The following is a 16,986-nucleotide window of genomic DNA, read 5'->3' as shown; positions in this document are numbered from 1 at the left end:
GACCCTCGGGTCACTAGAACTAGTGTCCCCATTGTAAGATTTCCCCTCCTATTATTTTTCTGGGGACAACCCAAAATTTGGGATTTTCTTTTACTATCACTATTAGTGATAATGGTAAACAGGAGAAACTGAGAGGGTGAAACTCTCTAATAGGGGGCACAGACCGCAATAAAAATGGGCAGGTGTTCTAATCCCTCTCCACTCTAAATAATAATAATCTAAAAATAAAAAACAAAGGTTTTGCCTTTAGTTATACTTTAAAGTTGAACTGAAGGCAAACCTTTTATCTATTTATTTTTTCATTTTGGAAAGCGTAAAGGAGTGTTTTAACCCCTATTAGGAATTTTTTTTTTTGTCATCTGTGTCCCATTGGTGACACTTCCTATCCTTTATCTAAAACAGGAAGGGAGAGGAAATCCCTCCAAAGTGAGAGAATCCCTGGGGTCACATGAATGAATATCCCTATTGGAAGTTTCCCCTCTATTGCTGTTGTGGTGACAACCCAAAATTTGGGACCTTCTTCACTTTAACTCTTAGTGATAATAGTAAGCAAGTCAAAGGGAAGAGGGTAAATTATTTTAACAGGAACATAGACAGCAATACAAATCTGACAGGTGTTCTAAAATTCCTCTGTTATTTTCTGCCTCCTCTAAACCTCCAAATTCCTTAATTTTTGCTGCTGTGATCCAACTTTCTGTTCAGGGGTGTCAAACTGGCTGCCCTCCAGCTGTTGCGGAACTACAAGTCCCATCATGCCTCTGCCTGTGGGAGTCACTCTTGTAACTGTCAGCCTTGCAATGCCTCATGCGACTTGTAGTTCAGCAACAGCTGGAGGGCCGCCAGTTTGACACCTGTGTGTTAGAGAGTGGCTGTGTTTGTTCTCCATGGTCCCAATGTATGCAGGAATATAGCATCTTTCTCTTAGTTTGCTTACTCCTTAGATAGACTTTAGACTATGGTCCCTAGTCCTAAGCTCAGGCGTAAGCAAAAGAATGTGGCTAAATTCCTACATACAGTGGGACCATGGAGAATGAACGTAGCTAACCTGTAACAGGAAGTCGGATCACAGCAGCAAAAATAAAGACATTTATAGGAGGCTGAGCGCAATAGAAGGTACAATTTTTAACTATGAGTACATACTGAAATAGAATGTTTTCTTTTTAAAGCGGAAGTAAACTTCCATCTTTAAATTTTACCTATAGGTAAGCTTATAATAAGGCTTACCTATAGGTAGTGTAAATATCTCTTAAACATGCACCGTTTAGGAGATACTTACTGTACATGCAGCCAGTGACATCACTGGCACATGCGCTCTGAAGGAACGGCCACATGTACCGTCCCTTCGGAGCCCTGTGACATGACTGGCGGCTCCAGGCACATGTGCGTGTGACGTCATTGCGGCTCCGGCCAGTCACAGAGCCGGAGTCCACGAATCCGAAAGCAAGACGGATGAAGATGGAAGCTGTCTCCAGCGATGCATACTAGCACATTATGCCTTTACTTGTAGGTAAGGAAACAAAAAAGTTGCGGCAGTTTACAACCACTTTAAACCAGAGTTTAGTGTAAGTTACTAAACTGTGTTAAATCGTTTTTTCTTTTTTTAAGTTTTGGATAGAGTGGGGAAGGGTTACGTTCCTCTTTAAACGTTCAATGTTGTTTGTTTCCCCATAGTGGACAGCCTGTCCTGGTAAAACCCATGGTACTCTTGTGAGCTGAGCTTCCTCTTTACTTTTTCTAAAGTGCATACTCCATATATTCGTATAGAGCAGTGATGGCAAACCTTGGCACCCCAGATGTTTTGGAACTACATTTCCCATGATGCTCAACTACACTGCAAAGTGCATGAGCATCATGGGAAATGTAGTTCCAAAACATCTGGGGTGCCAAGGTTCGCAATCACTGCTATAGAGCATTCACTAGAGTGCCAGTTTCATTGTCATCAGTGCCCAAAGGAATCTATGGAGAATGCACTTAAAAGGGGGACTAGGAAGTGCAGATTATGGCAATGTCCTGTTTTTGTGACACAAAGTGAAGGGAAATCTCCCCATCAGGGACACACCCACATTAAAAAGCTACAAGAAGGCCTAATCACTATTTTATTTGTAAAGTTTCTTGAAGAACAGTCACTGTTTTTGCCCATGGCAACCGAATTTTTGAAACTTGCTTTAGCTAGTGAAAGGTAGGATTGAACTGGTCGCCAAGAGGAAGAAATGCAAATGCTTTCCTTTTAGACGCAATAACATAGAAGAAAACTAAAATGATAAAGAGTGAATATAAAACATACAGGGGTTGATGTACTAAAACGGGAGACTGTAAAATTGGATGCAGCTGTGCGTGGTAGCCAATCCGCTTCGAACTTCAGCTTGTTCAAGCTTTGATAAAAAAACCTGGAAGCTGATTGGTTTCTATGCAGAGCTGCACCAGATTGTTTTAGTAATCAACCCCACCGTATATATCCTAACTTTTTATACCATTTTACAAAATATCATTGATATCACATGTGTACTATTCTGGGAATGGCCCATATAGAAGACTGGTAGGTTTGCTCACGACTGAAGAATTATAGACTAGAGGAACCATTGCAAGAAGCATGGGTGATGAGGAAGTGTAAATAAAAAATTTGAAGTAGAACTATAGGCAAAACTTTTTTTTCCGCTTTGGATAGAGTAAGGGAGGGTTATAACCCCTGTCAGCCTATTTTTCGCCATCGTTGTCCTATTGTGGATATTTCCCTTCACTTCCTGTGCCTTAGCCAAACGAGAAGTGAGAGGAAATCTCTGCAAATAAGGGAATTCCTTGGGGGCCCCCAGGTCACCAGAACTAGTGTCCCCATCAAAAGATATCCCCTCTATTACTTTTCTGGGGAAAACCCAACATTTAGGATTTGCTTTCACTGATAATGGTAAACAAATGGAGGGTGAATTTTCCTAATGGGGGGCACAGACAGCAATAAAAACAAATCCCTCTCCACTTCATCCAAAACTAAATAAAAAGTTTTGCCTTTAGTTATACTTTAAACAAAGGCTCCTTTATTTTCATTATTATTTCTCCTCTTATTGTTTGCTTTTATGTTTGTTCCATTACAGCAACTACTACAAGTGTAGCAACCACTATACCAACACTTACTACTGACTCCCCTGCCACCGATGTGCCCACTACACCAGTCCCAACAATTAAAACAAGACCGTCCACTACGATTACCACCTCCATTGAGATAACACAGAATCATTCCAGCACTACCGAGAACTTCCAAACTACCTCTTCTCTTGGCCACAAGAAGATTAAGGTGCTAACTACCGATAACAGCAGCGTCTACCAACACTGTAAGTGCTGTCACATCCTGTGTAGTCATAGTGGTTATTATGAAGCAGTGATTGAAAAGAGACACTAAGAAAATGTTGAATAGTATTATATTTGCTTTTTAACTCAGTGACCTGATCACCAGGTGTTCACTTATAAAAGTAGGCTTATCCTATAAAAGAAGCCCATCTATACTCAACTTTCCAGTGGCCCATGTCTTTTGGCTGTTTTATTGCTCCCTGGTTAACACCCTTCCCATTGGGCCTAATAACTGTTTCCCCAGCTGCATGCAGTGGTTCTTCCTAATAAGTTATATTTCCTGTAGTGGCATATGACAAACAGGATGAACCACTGCATGTGGTGGGGGGGAGAGAGCAGGTATTCACACACTCAGGATTGTAGAATACTTGCAGTGGCTGGGGTTCAGTGAAGACACGGGCCATTAGAAAGGTCAGTATAAATAGGCTGCTTTATAGGGCTGGTCTACTTTTATAAGTAACCCTGTGGTTATCAACATTTATGTGTAATAACACTAGGGATTGATGGCCCAGAAAATAACCAATTAACTTTTTGGGGGGATCAGGAAGGAGTTTTCTCTTTCGTTCATTGAGGGACACAGCTCCTGATCATCTTAACCATTGGGTTATACTGCCCCCTATGGGAGAAGGACACTAGGCAGAAATAAAATCTGGCTACGCCTATGGGCAGTCCCATGGGGTATACGCCGTCTCTCTGCTATAGGTACTTGGTTTTCTTCTACCTAGTCAGGAGTAAGGACCTAGTTCCATGTTTGGATCTCTGGTCCTGGCAATTTGTAGATCTCACAGGAAAAAGACCAGGAGAAAAAATTCCATCCAAAAAGATCAATCAACTGCCAGACTGAGCGACAGGCTGGATAATCTAGATCCAGTGGTCACCCCGCTCTGGCCAGCGAGCGCGCACAGACCTCAGCTCTGCGCTAGGTCGACTGCGACATAGCCCTACTGGACAGGGACTGGTCTGCGAGTTAAACGCCTCGCGAGGTCACATACGATCAGGTCTTGACCTGAGTCACTGCGTTCCTCCTGGCCGACAGCCCCCCATTTCGATGGAGGAGGTTCTGTCTGGAGCGGTGCCCGTCTGGTTCCTGGTATGGTAAATTACTTTTCCCCTTCTCCCCCTGGAAGGTTTTGGGGTGGATATGGGTCCCTCCATTGGACGGTCGGACCCCTTCCCGTTATGCACCCCCCCTCATTGGTCCCTCCTCTCAAGCTTCTGCCAAGACTTCTACACAGGATCTAGGCAGAAGGGATGCCGGTCATCTTAGTGGCCCCGGACTGGCCTCGTCGGGCTTGGTGCGCCTATCTGGGGCTGGTCGCCGCCGTTCCTTGGGAGCTTCCTCTCAGGGAGTATCTGCTGTCCCAAGGACCAATCTTCTATCTTACTTTACAGTCGCTGGCATTGGCGGCTTGGCTGTTGAACGCCAGGTGCTGATGGATAGAGGTTTGTCTGAGTCGGTGATTCCAATACTGTTAAAAGCTAGGAAATCTACTTCTAGGAAGATCTACCATCGTACGGGGAAGACGTACATTGTGTGGTGTGAGTCTCTTGGGGTCCATCCTCGCTCTTTTTTTGGTGGCTCGGATCTTGACTTTCCTTCAACGGGGGGTTGAGCCGAAACTGGCCTTGATTACTATCAAGGGTCAGGTGTCGGCCTTAGCGCTCTTCTTTCAACCACCCTTGGCCACATACTCCTTGGTGCTTACTTTTCTTCAGGGAGTTAGGCACTTGAACCCTCCAGTGCGGTCTCTGATGCCACCTTGAGACCTCAAGATGGCCTTTTTGGTGTCTTTTACCTCTGCGTGCAGGGTGTCAGAATTGGCGACATTACCCTGTCTTTCACCTTACTTGGTAGTTCACAGTGATAAGGTGGTTCTTCACCCCTGTCCGTCGTTCCTTCTTTAGGTTGTCTCTGATTTTCATTTGAATGAAGACATTGTGTTGCCTTTCCTGTGTCCCAGGCCAAAACATTAGAATGAAATTTCTTTGCATGTGGTTCGGGGGATTAGGGTGTACCTGGCAGCTAGAGTCTTTTAGGAAATCAAACTCACTATTTGTGCTCACGGATGGGCCTCTGCGACCATTTCCAGATGGATCAGACAGACCAGATGGATACAAGCCTATTCCATCAATGGTCAGGTTCCTCCTTTCCCTGTCAAGACGCACTCTACTTGGGCGCTTAGTGCCTCCTGGGAATTCCGTCATCAGGAGTCAGTGACGCAGGTTTACAAGGTGGCCACCTGGTCGTCGGTGCACACTTTCACAAAGTTCTTTAAAGTGGATGTGTTGGCATCTGCGCATGCTTCCTTTGGCCGCAAGGTTTTTCAGGCTGCTGTTTAGAGGACCTGGTCCTCTTTGAGGGTGTATGGTTTTTTTCAGGTGAGCTCCAGTTGTTTTGGTTGAGCTCCTGTTTACTTGGTTGGCTATATTTCGCCTTGGAAATGTCTTTTTCACTGTTCCCACCCCTCATGTTCAACAATGCTTTAGAACGTCCCAATGGTTAAGAAGATCAGGAGCTGTGTCCGTCAATGAAATGACTTACTGTAAAATCCATTTCTCTGATGTTCATTGATGGACACAGCTTCTGATCTTCTTAACCATTGGGCTATACTGCCCCCTACGGTAGTAGGACACTAGGCATAAAAAGTGTCTAGCTATGCCTATGGGCAGTCCCAGGGGATATACTCCCTCTCTCTGCAATAGGTACTCAGTTTTATTACAAGCAGTGTCAGAAGAATTACAACTCCACAGAGGGGTGGGTGCTGTGTCTGTCAATGAACATCCGATTAAAGTCAAAAATCCCATTTTCCCCCACTGGAGCAAACTGGTGTTTTATTTGTTTGTTTGGTTTTTTTTGCATTCCTCTGGTTCAACTGTGGATATGGGATTGTGTATAAGGAGGTTTACTATTTGTTTTTGTTTTTTTCCTATTGATTAAATTAGATGGACTTTTTTTTTAAATGGACTAACTATGTAACTACTGTGTATGTGAGGACGTCACCGAACAGTTAATGGTTGGAGGTACAGTAGTTTTAGTGACAACAGAACTGTTGTGGTAATTTTCAACTCATGGAATTCTGGGTGACCAGAATTATTATACAGGATTTATATTGCGCCAACAGTTTGCGCAGTGCTTTACAACATGAGGGCAGACAGTACAGTTACAGTGGGTACGGAAAGTATTCAGACCCCCTTAAATTTTTCACTCTTTGTTATATTGCAGCCATTTGCTAAAATCATTTAAGTTCATTCTTCTTCCTCATGAATGTACACATAGCACCCCATACTGACAGAAAAACACAGAATTGTTGACATTGTTGCAGATTTATTAAAAAAGAAAAACTGAAATATCACATGGTCCTAAGTATTCAGACCCTTTGCTGTGACACTCATATATTTAACTCAGGTGCTTTCCATTTCTTGTGATCATCCTTGAGATGGTTCTACGCCTTCATTTGAGTCCAGTTGTGTTTGATTATACTGATTGGACTTGATTAGGAAAGCCACACACCTGTCTATATAAGACCTTCCAGATCACAATGCATGTCAGAGCAAATGAGAATCATGAGGTCAAAGGAACTGCCTGAAGAGCTCAGAGACAGAATTGTGGCAAGGCACAGATCTGGCCAAGGTTACAAAAAGATTTCTGCTGCACTTAAGGTTCCTAAGAGCACAGTGGCCTCCATAATCCTCAAATGGAAGACGTTTGGGACGACCAGAACCCTTCCTAGAGCTGGCCGTCCGGCCAAACTGAGCTATCGGGGGAGAAGAGCCTTGGTGAGAGAGGTAAAGAAGAACCCAAAGATCACTGTGGCTGAGCTCCACAGATGCAGTCAGGAGATGGGAGAAAGTTGTAGAAAGTCAACCATCACTGCAGCCCTCCACCAGTCGGGGCTTTATGGCAGAGTGGCCCGACGGAAGCCTCTCCTCAGTGTAAGACACATGAAAGCCCGCATGGAGTTTGCTGAAGGACTCCAAGATGGTGAGAAATAAGATTCTCTGGTCTGATGAGACCAAAATAGAACTTTTTGGCCTTAATTCTAAGCGGTATGTGTGGAGAAAACCAGGCACTGCTCATCACCTGTCCAATACAGTCCCAACAGTGAAGCATGGTGGTGGCAGCATCATGCTGTGGGGGTGTTTTTCAGCTGCAGGGACAGGACGACTGGTTGCAATCGAGGGAAAGATGAATGCGGCTAAGTACAGGGATATCCTGGACAAAAACCTTCTCCAGAGTGCTCTGGACCTCAGACTGGGCCGAAGGTTTACCTTCCAACAAGACAATGACCCTAAGCGCACAGCTAAAATAACGAAGGAGTGGCTTCACAACAACTCCGTGACTGTTCTTGAATGGCCCAGCCAGAGCCCTGACTTAAACCCAATTGAGCATCTCTGGAGAGAGCTAAAAATGGCTGTCCACCAACGTTTACCATCCAACCTGACAGAACTGGAGAGGATCTGCAAGGAGGAATGGCAGAGGATCCCCAAATCCAGGTGTGAAAGACTTGTTGCATCTTTCCCAAAAAGACTCCTGGCTGTATTAGATCAAAAGGGGGCTTCTACTAAATACTGAGCAAAGGGTCTGAATACTTAGGACCATGTGATATTTCAGTTTTTCTTTTTTAATAAATCTGCAACAGTGTCAACAATTCTGTGTTTTTCTGTCAGTATGGGGTGCTATGTGTACATTCATGAGGAAGAAGAATGAACTTAAATGATTTTAGCAAATGGCTGCAATATAACAAAGAGTGAAAAATTTAAGGGGGTTTGAATACTTTCCGTACCCACTGTACAATACAATTCAATACAGGAGGAATCGGAGGGCCCTTCTCCTTAGAGCTTGCAATCTAAATGGGAGGGTCAAGTGATATAAAAGGTAATAACTGTGGGGGGTGAGATGATGGAGAAAATAAAAGTACAGTGGTTGGGTGGAGGCAGAATAGAGAAGATTTCAGAGATCGCCTAAAAGTGGATAGAGTAGGAGATAGTCAGACAGATTAGGGTAGGGAATTTTGAAGGATGGGAGGGGCTCAGTAGAAATCCTGGAGGCGAGCATGGGAGGAATGACAAGGGAACTCGAGAGCAGGAGGTCTTGGACGAACGAAGAGAACGATTTTGGTATTTTGAGTCTAGGTTAGTGATGTAGCTGGGGGGCAGTTGTGGATGGCTTTGTAAATTGTTAGTATTTTGAATTTAATTTGTTGGGTGAGTGGCAGCCAATGGAGGGACTGACAGAGAGGAGTAGCAGACACTGAGTGGTTTGTAAGGTGGATGAGTCTGGCAGCAGCGTTCATGATGGACTGAATAGGAAATAGCCTATGTAAAGGGTAATCCTATGTGGAGGGAGTTGCAGTAGTCCAGGCGAGAGATGACCAGGGAGTGAATTAGGAGCACAGAACACATGGTACACATCTGTGACCTGATTTTAGTTGCTTCACAGAACATACAATTTATATCCACTAGAGGTGTCCATGAAATGAAGAAGATAAGTCCAATATTAGGCTGTAGCACACTCAGTGCAGCTCAAAAACACTTCATGCCGTAGATCCCTTGGGCTTCTGTGCATTCAGGGGTGGGGAAGCAGCAACTGCAGATCTGCTCTGGGCTAAAAAAAAAAAAAAAAACATGGATGAATTATAAAGATTTGAAACTTGTTTTATTTTAAAATAAAATCATGCATGTTCAGAAAATGCTAGTAATTACATCTAACGTAAAAGTCAACGACTAACGGACTTGGAGAGAAGTTGAGGCCATGTATACAGCCTTAGGGGTCTCCTCCCTCACCAAGTAGTGGTGCCTTCAGTTTAAAAACAATGTTCGCATTTACATTGTGAACAAGACAGGTCCACTTTAAAAATGGGGCTACCAAATCTTTTAAAATTTCAAAGGGTTTATTTCTTATTGTTGGCAGAATCAAAGCATAATGAGCTGAGCATTTCTACAGGAAATGTATCTGACCACTGACAGGATCTTCCTGTTACATATATAATTTACTGATGGAAAGTACCGTTGCTTGTGGGTTATGAAAAGTTCTGCAGCTGTATGTATTTCTGATGCATCTTGCAAGTTCGTTACCACAATAATCCCTGTGCCAGCAGTAATTATGACAAAGAACCTATAAACCACTAAGTATAAAAGAAATTTAAAATTGTATAGAAAACATGCAAAAAACTGTATGTCACAAGCAACTCTACAGCTTATAGTATAAATAACAAAAAGTCCAAAGAACACAGCACAATCATGGATACAAATCAAAAGTCCAAATAATGTCCAGACCATTTTGATATAAAGAAGTACTCCATTCAAAACTATAGCAGTATATTGAAAATGGACTTTACAAGACGCAACTTCCTCTTCGTTGGCTTTAAATTATTCCCACAACCAACAGAAAAAAAGATGATTAGAAAAGAGAAGTTCACTTAACAAAAAAATAATAATAATAAATGCATATTTGTTTGGAGGTAAAAAATGTGCATAGATTTTTTATTTTTTTTTCTTTACTTAGGAGCCTGCAGAGCTTGTAGTTAATTGAGAACTATAAGCCGCCTGCCAAGGTGGCAGATGAGACTTGTAGTTCATGCATTTACAGATCTTTTGTGAATGAATGACATGGCTGTGTCGAATAGCTTAAATCCAAGTAGACTTGTATTGGTACCACCATGCTCTCAGGGATTGTGGACTCTTAAGGTCACTGCCCGGCCAGAGCCAAGACCTCTGTTTAGGATTACATCAGTCTCCAAGGGACACCACAAATGTCCACCACCTGTCAAACCACAAATTTCTGGCAGATAATGCAGGAAGGACAAAGAGCCAGGAAAAAAAAGTACAGATTCACCAACACTTTAAAGCGGAGTTTGGCCTCAAAATCGACAAAATCGATTTTGGGCTTCCCGCTTGCTGAGTGTCACCTGAAAAACAAATGGATGCTCCCGATTTTTTTCTTTTTTCTTTACTTACCTTGTTTTTGAAGAAAGTATACTTACCTTTCTTCTACTTCCTCCCTCTGCGGCCACGGCCTGCACCGTCTCTTCCTGTTTACGATGATTCCTGGTAGCTGAATGTCATCGCTCCCGGGAGTCAATGCTCCTGCACTGGCCCTGCTCGTCAGTTCCGGTGCGGGCGCGTTATTCCCTGCTAAACAGCTTCTGGGCATGCCCAGAAGCTGTGCAGGGATGACGCGCCCGCACCAGAACTGATAAGCGGAGCCGGTGCAGGCGCATTCTGGGAGAGGAGGACACGGAAGAGGACGCAGAAGAGGATGCGCTGGCTTCAGCTGCCCACATCCGAGATGGCAGCGCTGGAGAAGAAATTTTCAAGGTAAGTATTTCTTCTAAAAGGTAAGTGCGACCCGGGACAGTTCAGAGGTTATCCATTGTGGAATGCACTAACCCTGACTGTCCCGGAGGTATTTTTATCTAAATTTCACCCCCCAGGCCGGAACTCCGCTTTAAACACCGACACATTAAAACCTGCTCACCTTGTGTGGTGGCCAAGAGACCCACAGTGCAATTGATATGCTATTGATCTCTTTGAATATGGATTTTGGATATATGGATATATGGATAATATGGATTTTATGCAGGAATTGATAAATACATGTATTGGAAATGCTTTATAAAGATGAGAGTTGTAACAGTGTATGGAGAGAATTACTTGCCTAGAAATGAGGAAGTGTTTTCATGTTTTAGCCTACCGCAGATGTGCAGACTGATATTATGTTTGCAAAAGTCTACGAGTAGGCAGTATTTGACAATGTTTAGCTAAGCAATGTTTAGCAATACTTTGCAATAGGTTATAATTCGATTCTGGTAAGATGAGTGCAGAATGGGAGGGTAATTATATCCCATCAAGAGATGCCATAATTGAGTGCCACCTTTAATTAGCATAACCTGCTGGGGGCCCATAAAAATGAAAAAACGTGCGACTGAGTTCAATACCGATTTAAAAATGGCAATTGCTGTCCAACATGTTTTATCATAATAGTGTCTTTTTTAAAGTGATAATAAAGTTTTTTTTTTTGTTTTGTTTAAAAATAACAAACATGGTATACTTACCTCCTCTGTGCAGTGGTTTTGCACAGAGTGGCCCGGATCCTCCTCTTCTCGGGTCCCTCATCGGCACTCCTGGCCCCTCCCTCTTGCAGAGTGCCCCCACAGCAATCAGCTTGCTGTAGGGGCAGCCGAGCCACTGCTCTGTGTGTCCATTTAGACACGGAGCTGCGGCTCGGCCCCCTCCCCTTTATCTCTCTCTCTCTTCCCCACCAATGGCGCCCATTGCTGTGTCTCACCCAATCAGGAGGGAGAGTTCTAGACAGCCAAAGCTCTTGTAGAATGCATTCAGATAAAAAAAAAAAAACATTCGGCCTTTAGAACAACTTTAACCACTTGCCACCCAGGCCAATTCTGACACTCCTCTTCTACATGTTAAAATCAGAAAATTACTCATAACCTCCAAATATTGTTTTTTTAGCAGAGACCCAAGTGAATAAAATGGTGGTCATTGCAACTTTCTATGTCGCACAGTATTTGCCCAGCAATTTTTCAGAATCATTTTTTTTTTTTTATTTAAAAAAAAAAAAACAAAAACTAAAGTTAGTCTGATTTTTTTTGCATAATGTGAAAGATGATGTTACGCCGAGTAAATAGATACCTAACATGTCATGCTTTAAAACTGTGCACACTCGTGGAATGGCGCCATAGGCGACACCTTAAAATGTTTTACAGGTTACCTGTTTGAAGTTACAGAGGAGGTATTGGATTAGAATTATTGTTTTCGCTCAAACGTTTGTGGGGATACCTTACATGTGTGGTTTGAACGGCGTTTACGTTTGCGTTCGCGTCTGTGTGCGGGGACGGGGGGGGGGTGCTTTAAATTTGAATTTCTCTTTGTTTATTTTTGCTTTTATTTTTATATATAGACCCTTTCCCTGTACATTTTTTCTTTGTTTAATTTTATTCCTATTACAAGGAATATAACTACCCCATCTAGACTGGAAAGTCTAAAATAAAAAAAAACATTTTGGCTTACCAGCCGAGGCAACGGCAGTGTTTACAACTGCCGAGGGCAGACGTGGCATCATAACTGGCCCTTAAAGGTCGTAGAGATGACCGAGGACCATCTGGCCCCCTGTAAAAGCAGTCAAGCGGCTGAACAGCCGCTATGATTGTTTTTCAGTGCAGGGAATGGCCGGCTGAAAAGGAAGATATCTGAATGATGCCTGTAGCTGCAGGCATCATTCAGATATCCCCATTCAAAGTCCACAACGTCCTATGACATTGTTGGGCGGGAAGTGGTTAAGGGATAAAGATGTTGGGGCTGATTTATCAGCACATAATTACATATAACAATCTGGGTTCTTGCTAGAAATGTTGGATATGTGCTTTTAGTGATACTGGAGGATGCATTGTGTGCATCTACAAACTTTTGGAGTACACAAGCCTAAAGTGAATCTGGGTTTTGCCCATGTGTACCCAGTGTGGAATCTGCATTTGGGAGGCGCTAGGGAGCTCCGATGGGTAAGTATACCTTGCTGGGGGGAGTGGGTTATCAGATTGCTGTCACTTTGTCCAGAAGTCCTTGTATTATTTAATGCTAGGCCTTAGAAGGGTGAATAAAAGAATGGAGAAAAACTATTGGGCAGGGGGGACACATGGCCAAAACCATTTAATAATAGGAACTAATCAAAGTCCTTTGGTAATGTCAGTGTTGTCAACCGTCAGTATTTTTACTGGCAGCCAGTAAAAAATGGGCACTTCTCCCCTGCCAGTAATATGAAAAGGTTGCCAGTAAAAAATATGTCTGTGACGCCCGGCCAAGACAATCCAAGTGCCTGCTACAGTGTGTTTGGGCAGCGGGGGCGGGTCTGGCTGAGGTGGTGCCTGAGCATATCGTGTGATGTCATGGTGCAAGGTAGCTGAGCAGAGCGGTCGGAGCCTCATGGGCGGGTCTGTGGGATGGGAGCAAGGCAAGCCGGGAGCAGGACCACCTGGCGTGGAGAGAGATCGTCACTATGACTCAGGAGGGAACGTGTCGTGTCGGTGATCTGTGCTGCTGCATACTGCTGTCAATGTCACTGTGAGAGTCAATTTTGTGTGTGAGCTACTTACTATATCAAAAATAAAATAAGAAATGTTTTTTGCCTTAAAATCTACCTTAAATCATATTGCCAATTTCATATTGTATTTGTTTGTAGTCTAAATAATGAAATTTGTACTTAAAACTATAATTTTGCAACTTTTGGAAATGCCAGTAAAAACTTGGCTGTGCCAGTAAATTTTGGGTGTCGTGTCAGTAAATTTTACTCTGGTAGGTTGGCAACACTGGGTAATGGTCAGTCCTATTTTTGGCATTATGTAACTCTTTTGTGTCCCCGGACATTGCCGAGGGTTGTTCTTGATATTCTCTGTCTATTATCCGTGACATAAATCACTACATGGAATTCTTTTTTTTCTCTTGTAGATGGAAATGCAGATTCTGATCTCAGGTCCACATTGACAGCAGCAGTGATTGGTGTAGCTGTGCCTCTTGGTGAGTAATCCCTCTTTTAAATTTATGAACCTGGCAGCTGTGACGCTTTCTGGTTTTGGAAAGCGTATGGAATGGTCATCAATCCTCAGCTTTTTTTTTTTTTTCTCTGTGTCGCCACTGAAGAGGTCAACCCTTGCTATGTGTCCTGGAAACCATTGTCACCAGGACTGAAAGTGAGGGAAATACAACATTTCAAGTTGTCACTGGAACAGAGAATGCCGGAGTATTTTCCGGACGCTCATTAGAACTGAAAAAGTGGCTTGGCCAACCTACAAACATTTCCAAACAACACAGCAATATTATGTCATAACCAATAGAAGTATACTCCCCCCCCCCCCCCATAGCGGGCAGTCTAAATATGGGTGAAAACTAAGAAGAGGAGCCCACCTTAAAAAGTTCATAAAATCCCGTATGTATAGATATGTTATTGCACTCTCGCTGGCAGCTCCGCCTGGGACAGAAACAGGCCTCCTGAAAACACGGAAAGAGAACACAAGAAGGGGGGGGGGGGCACCAGCTAAGTGTAGCATAAATAAATATTTTTGTTGGTACTAAACAGACTCACATGACAATAGAATCAACTTGCTTATATGCAGCCATCTGTAAAATGTTGAGGCCCATCCGCCTGGGGATCCGCATGTAGCTGCTAACAGGGTGCAGCCAATGGATAAATTAATGAAGAGTAGAGTCCAACGATCCCGGAAGTGAAGGGAAACCACCCTGAAGCGCAGAAACGGATTTGATGTCAAACCTGGGTTGACCTGTTGCTGTGGTAACACATTTCGAAACTCTGTTGGCTTCTTTGTCAAACCAATGGCTAGATAGGTACTCTATCTAGCCATTGGTTTGACAAAGGATCCAGTAGAGCTCTGAAACATGTTACCATAGCAACAGGCCCACCCAGGCATGAAACTTCACTTGGCTGTTAAGTACCAGTAAGATTTTTATTTATACTACACTTAGCTGGCGCCCCGTTGTGTTCTCTTTCTAAACATTTCCAAACATTTCCAAACATCTTTAACAGTCCAGATGAATGTGACTACTACTAGATAAAGGGCATACCATGCATTACCTCTATACATTTTTATTCCAATCAAAGTAGAAAATAACTTTATTTCTCTATATACCAAAATGTGCAGAACTATTCCAAAGGTAACTCCTAATCCTCTCTGCATTCTAGATTCAAGATTCTGCAGTCAAGAAATTCCCGGGCTGTTTTTTTTATTTGGGCATTTGGGTGGACTAGTTTTATGGTTGAATATCTTTTTTTTTTTTTTTTATTATTTTCACAGTTACATGAAACTTTTTAAACCTATACAAGAGAAATACAATGAAACAGTTATAGTGTGAACAAATGACAGTTCACAGTGAATATCACAAATTATAATTGGGTGGACGAATTTAAATGAGCAATATTTATTTTATTATTTAATACACTTGTATAGAGCCGTCAAATTATGCACCACTTTACATATACAGTATATTGTGCATTCACATTCAGTCCCTGCCCTCAAGAAACTTACAATCTAATATCCCTAACTTACATTCATTGATACACATACTAGGGCCAATTGAGACAGGAGCCTATAATCTACCAGCATGTTTTTGGAGTGTGGGAGGAAACCAGAGTACCCAGAGGAAACCCACGCCAGGCACAGGGAGAACATGCAAACTCCAGGCAGGTAGTGCGGTGAGAGTTTGTTAAATCACTTGCGCCGCTGGAATATCCAATCTGGGTACAGTATTAAATATATAACCAGGGGAAGCTGCTAGTTCAAAACAATGGGTAATTGTTGGGAATGGGTGTAGGTGATTAACTGCGCTAGCCCTCTGGTGGAGGATAGGGAATCCTACCACTTATAATGATTGGGTGGCAAGAGTATATCATGCAAAGTGTATAAACCAATGTGTCAAGATATTTCTACCTTGTACTGTGTAAAAAATTTACATTAGATCATAGTAAAAAGTATACTCCAAGTATTATACAATAAAAATCAACAGTGAAGTGCCACAAATAATTAAAATGCCTAAAGTGTATAGTGCTAAGGTGCTAGTAATAATTACTCAATAAATAAATCAATTATTAAAGTGCAATATAAACCAGCAATAATAAAGTGCAATATAATCCAGCAATGGCTGTCACAAAATGTTCACATATAGTTCATAAAGTCCATAGTGCAATAGTGCTGGTATAAGACAGTGCAAACGGTGCAAAACAAAAGTCCTTTAGTGCAACTTATAATAAGTGACAGTGCAGGTGCATACACATTTGAAATAGTGGTGTGACCCTCTGCTTCACTTTCGATGTTAAAAGGTAAGATTTCCCACTTACCAGATCAAGTGGATTCCAGTTGGCATACGCCAGCAGGAATCGGTACAGGCTTAGTCACAGTTGTTCCGGTTCCCTGGTGGTGAATGGGGGTCCACAGTTTGCTTCTGTATGTGCTCAGGGTAAAGAAGAAAAAAGGCTCCTCATAGTGCAGACGGTATAAAAAATCCTCTTTTTATTGGAAAATCACGCAAATAACAAAAATACACTCGCTACATAAAGTAAAACTGGTGCCCTTTGCAGACTGGAGTGCCTCGCGGCTGTTCCAGATGTCCGCTCGTGTAACTCGTGCCGTACCCGAAAGTGGGAACGCGGCGTGCAGTTCAAGTGAGGGCCCAGAGCGAGGCAGCGTGCGTTGCAACTTGACGCGTTTCGTCATAGAAATGACGTCATCTGAAGTAGTGCGGTGATTTGAAACAACAATCCTAGTGCTGCTAGGTGGAAGTGCTAATCACTAAGCCACTGTGCTGCCCATACAATACAGCATTACAGTATATCCTATATTTAAATAAAGATATCCTTCTCCAATAAAATTATTCATGGTTGGCCTTTCTCGTGTGAGAGTCTTTGCATATTTTCATTGGTTTACATTACCAAAGCGGGTGTGTTTTGGTTGTTTTGTCTGTCCAGGGCTTGTTTACACCAGAACGCGGTGCAGGAAACCCATGTTCTGTGCGCATTTTCCGCACCACGTTCCTGTGTGATTTAGGTGTGAACCAGCCCTAAATCTTATATGGAATTAAAAAAAATCCACAGGTAACAGACCCACTGCGGGATTTTCTGTAGTTTTG

At 42.8% G+C, this 16,986-nt stretch overlaps 1 protein-coding gene across 3 annotated transcripts in view; it reads left to right on the top strand.

Annotated features, from left to right (window-relative positions):
* The window catches only part of LRP8 (LDL receptor related protein 8), a 395,061-nt gene that overhangs the window by 364,834 nt on the left and 13,241 nt on the right, over positions 1–16,986 (top strand). For all 3 annotated transcript variants that reach the window (XM_082266025.1, XM_082266024.1, XM_082266023.1), the window contains 2 exons: positions 3,087–3,323; positions 13,798–13,866. In XM_082266025.1, coding sequence (XP_082122151.1) covers positions 3,087–3,323; positions 13,798–13,866 — 306 coding nt within the window. The remainder of the gene's footprint in view (positions 1–3,086; positions 3,324–13,797; positions 13,867–16,986) is intronic.

The sequence above is a fragment of the Pelophylax lessonae genome (genome assembly GCF_965119305.1).
Source record: "Pelophylax lessonae genome assembly, chromosome: 8".
Lineage (NCBI taxonomy): Eukaryota > Metazoa > Chordata > Amphibia > Anura > Ranidae > Pelophylax > Pelophylax lessonae.
The sequence above is the reverse complement of the archived record's forward strand: the minus strand, read 5'-3'. Positions and strand labels throughout refer to the sequence as shown.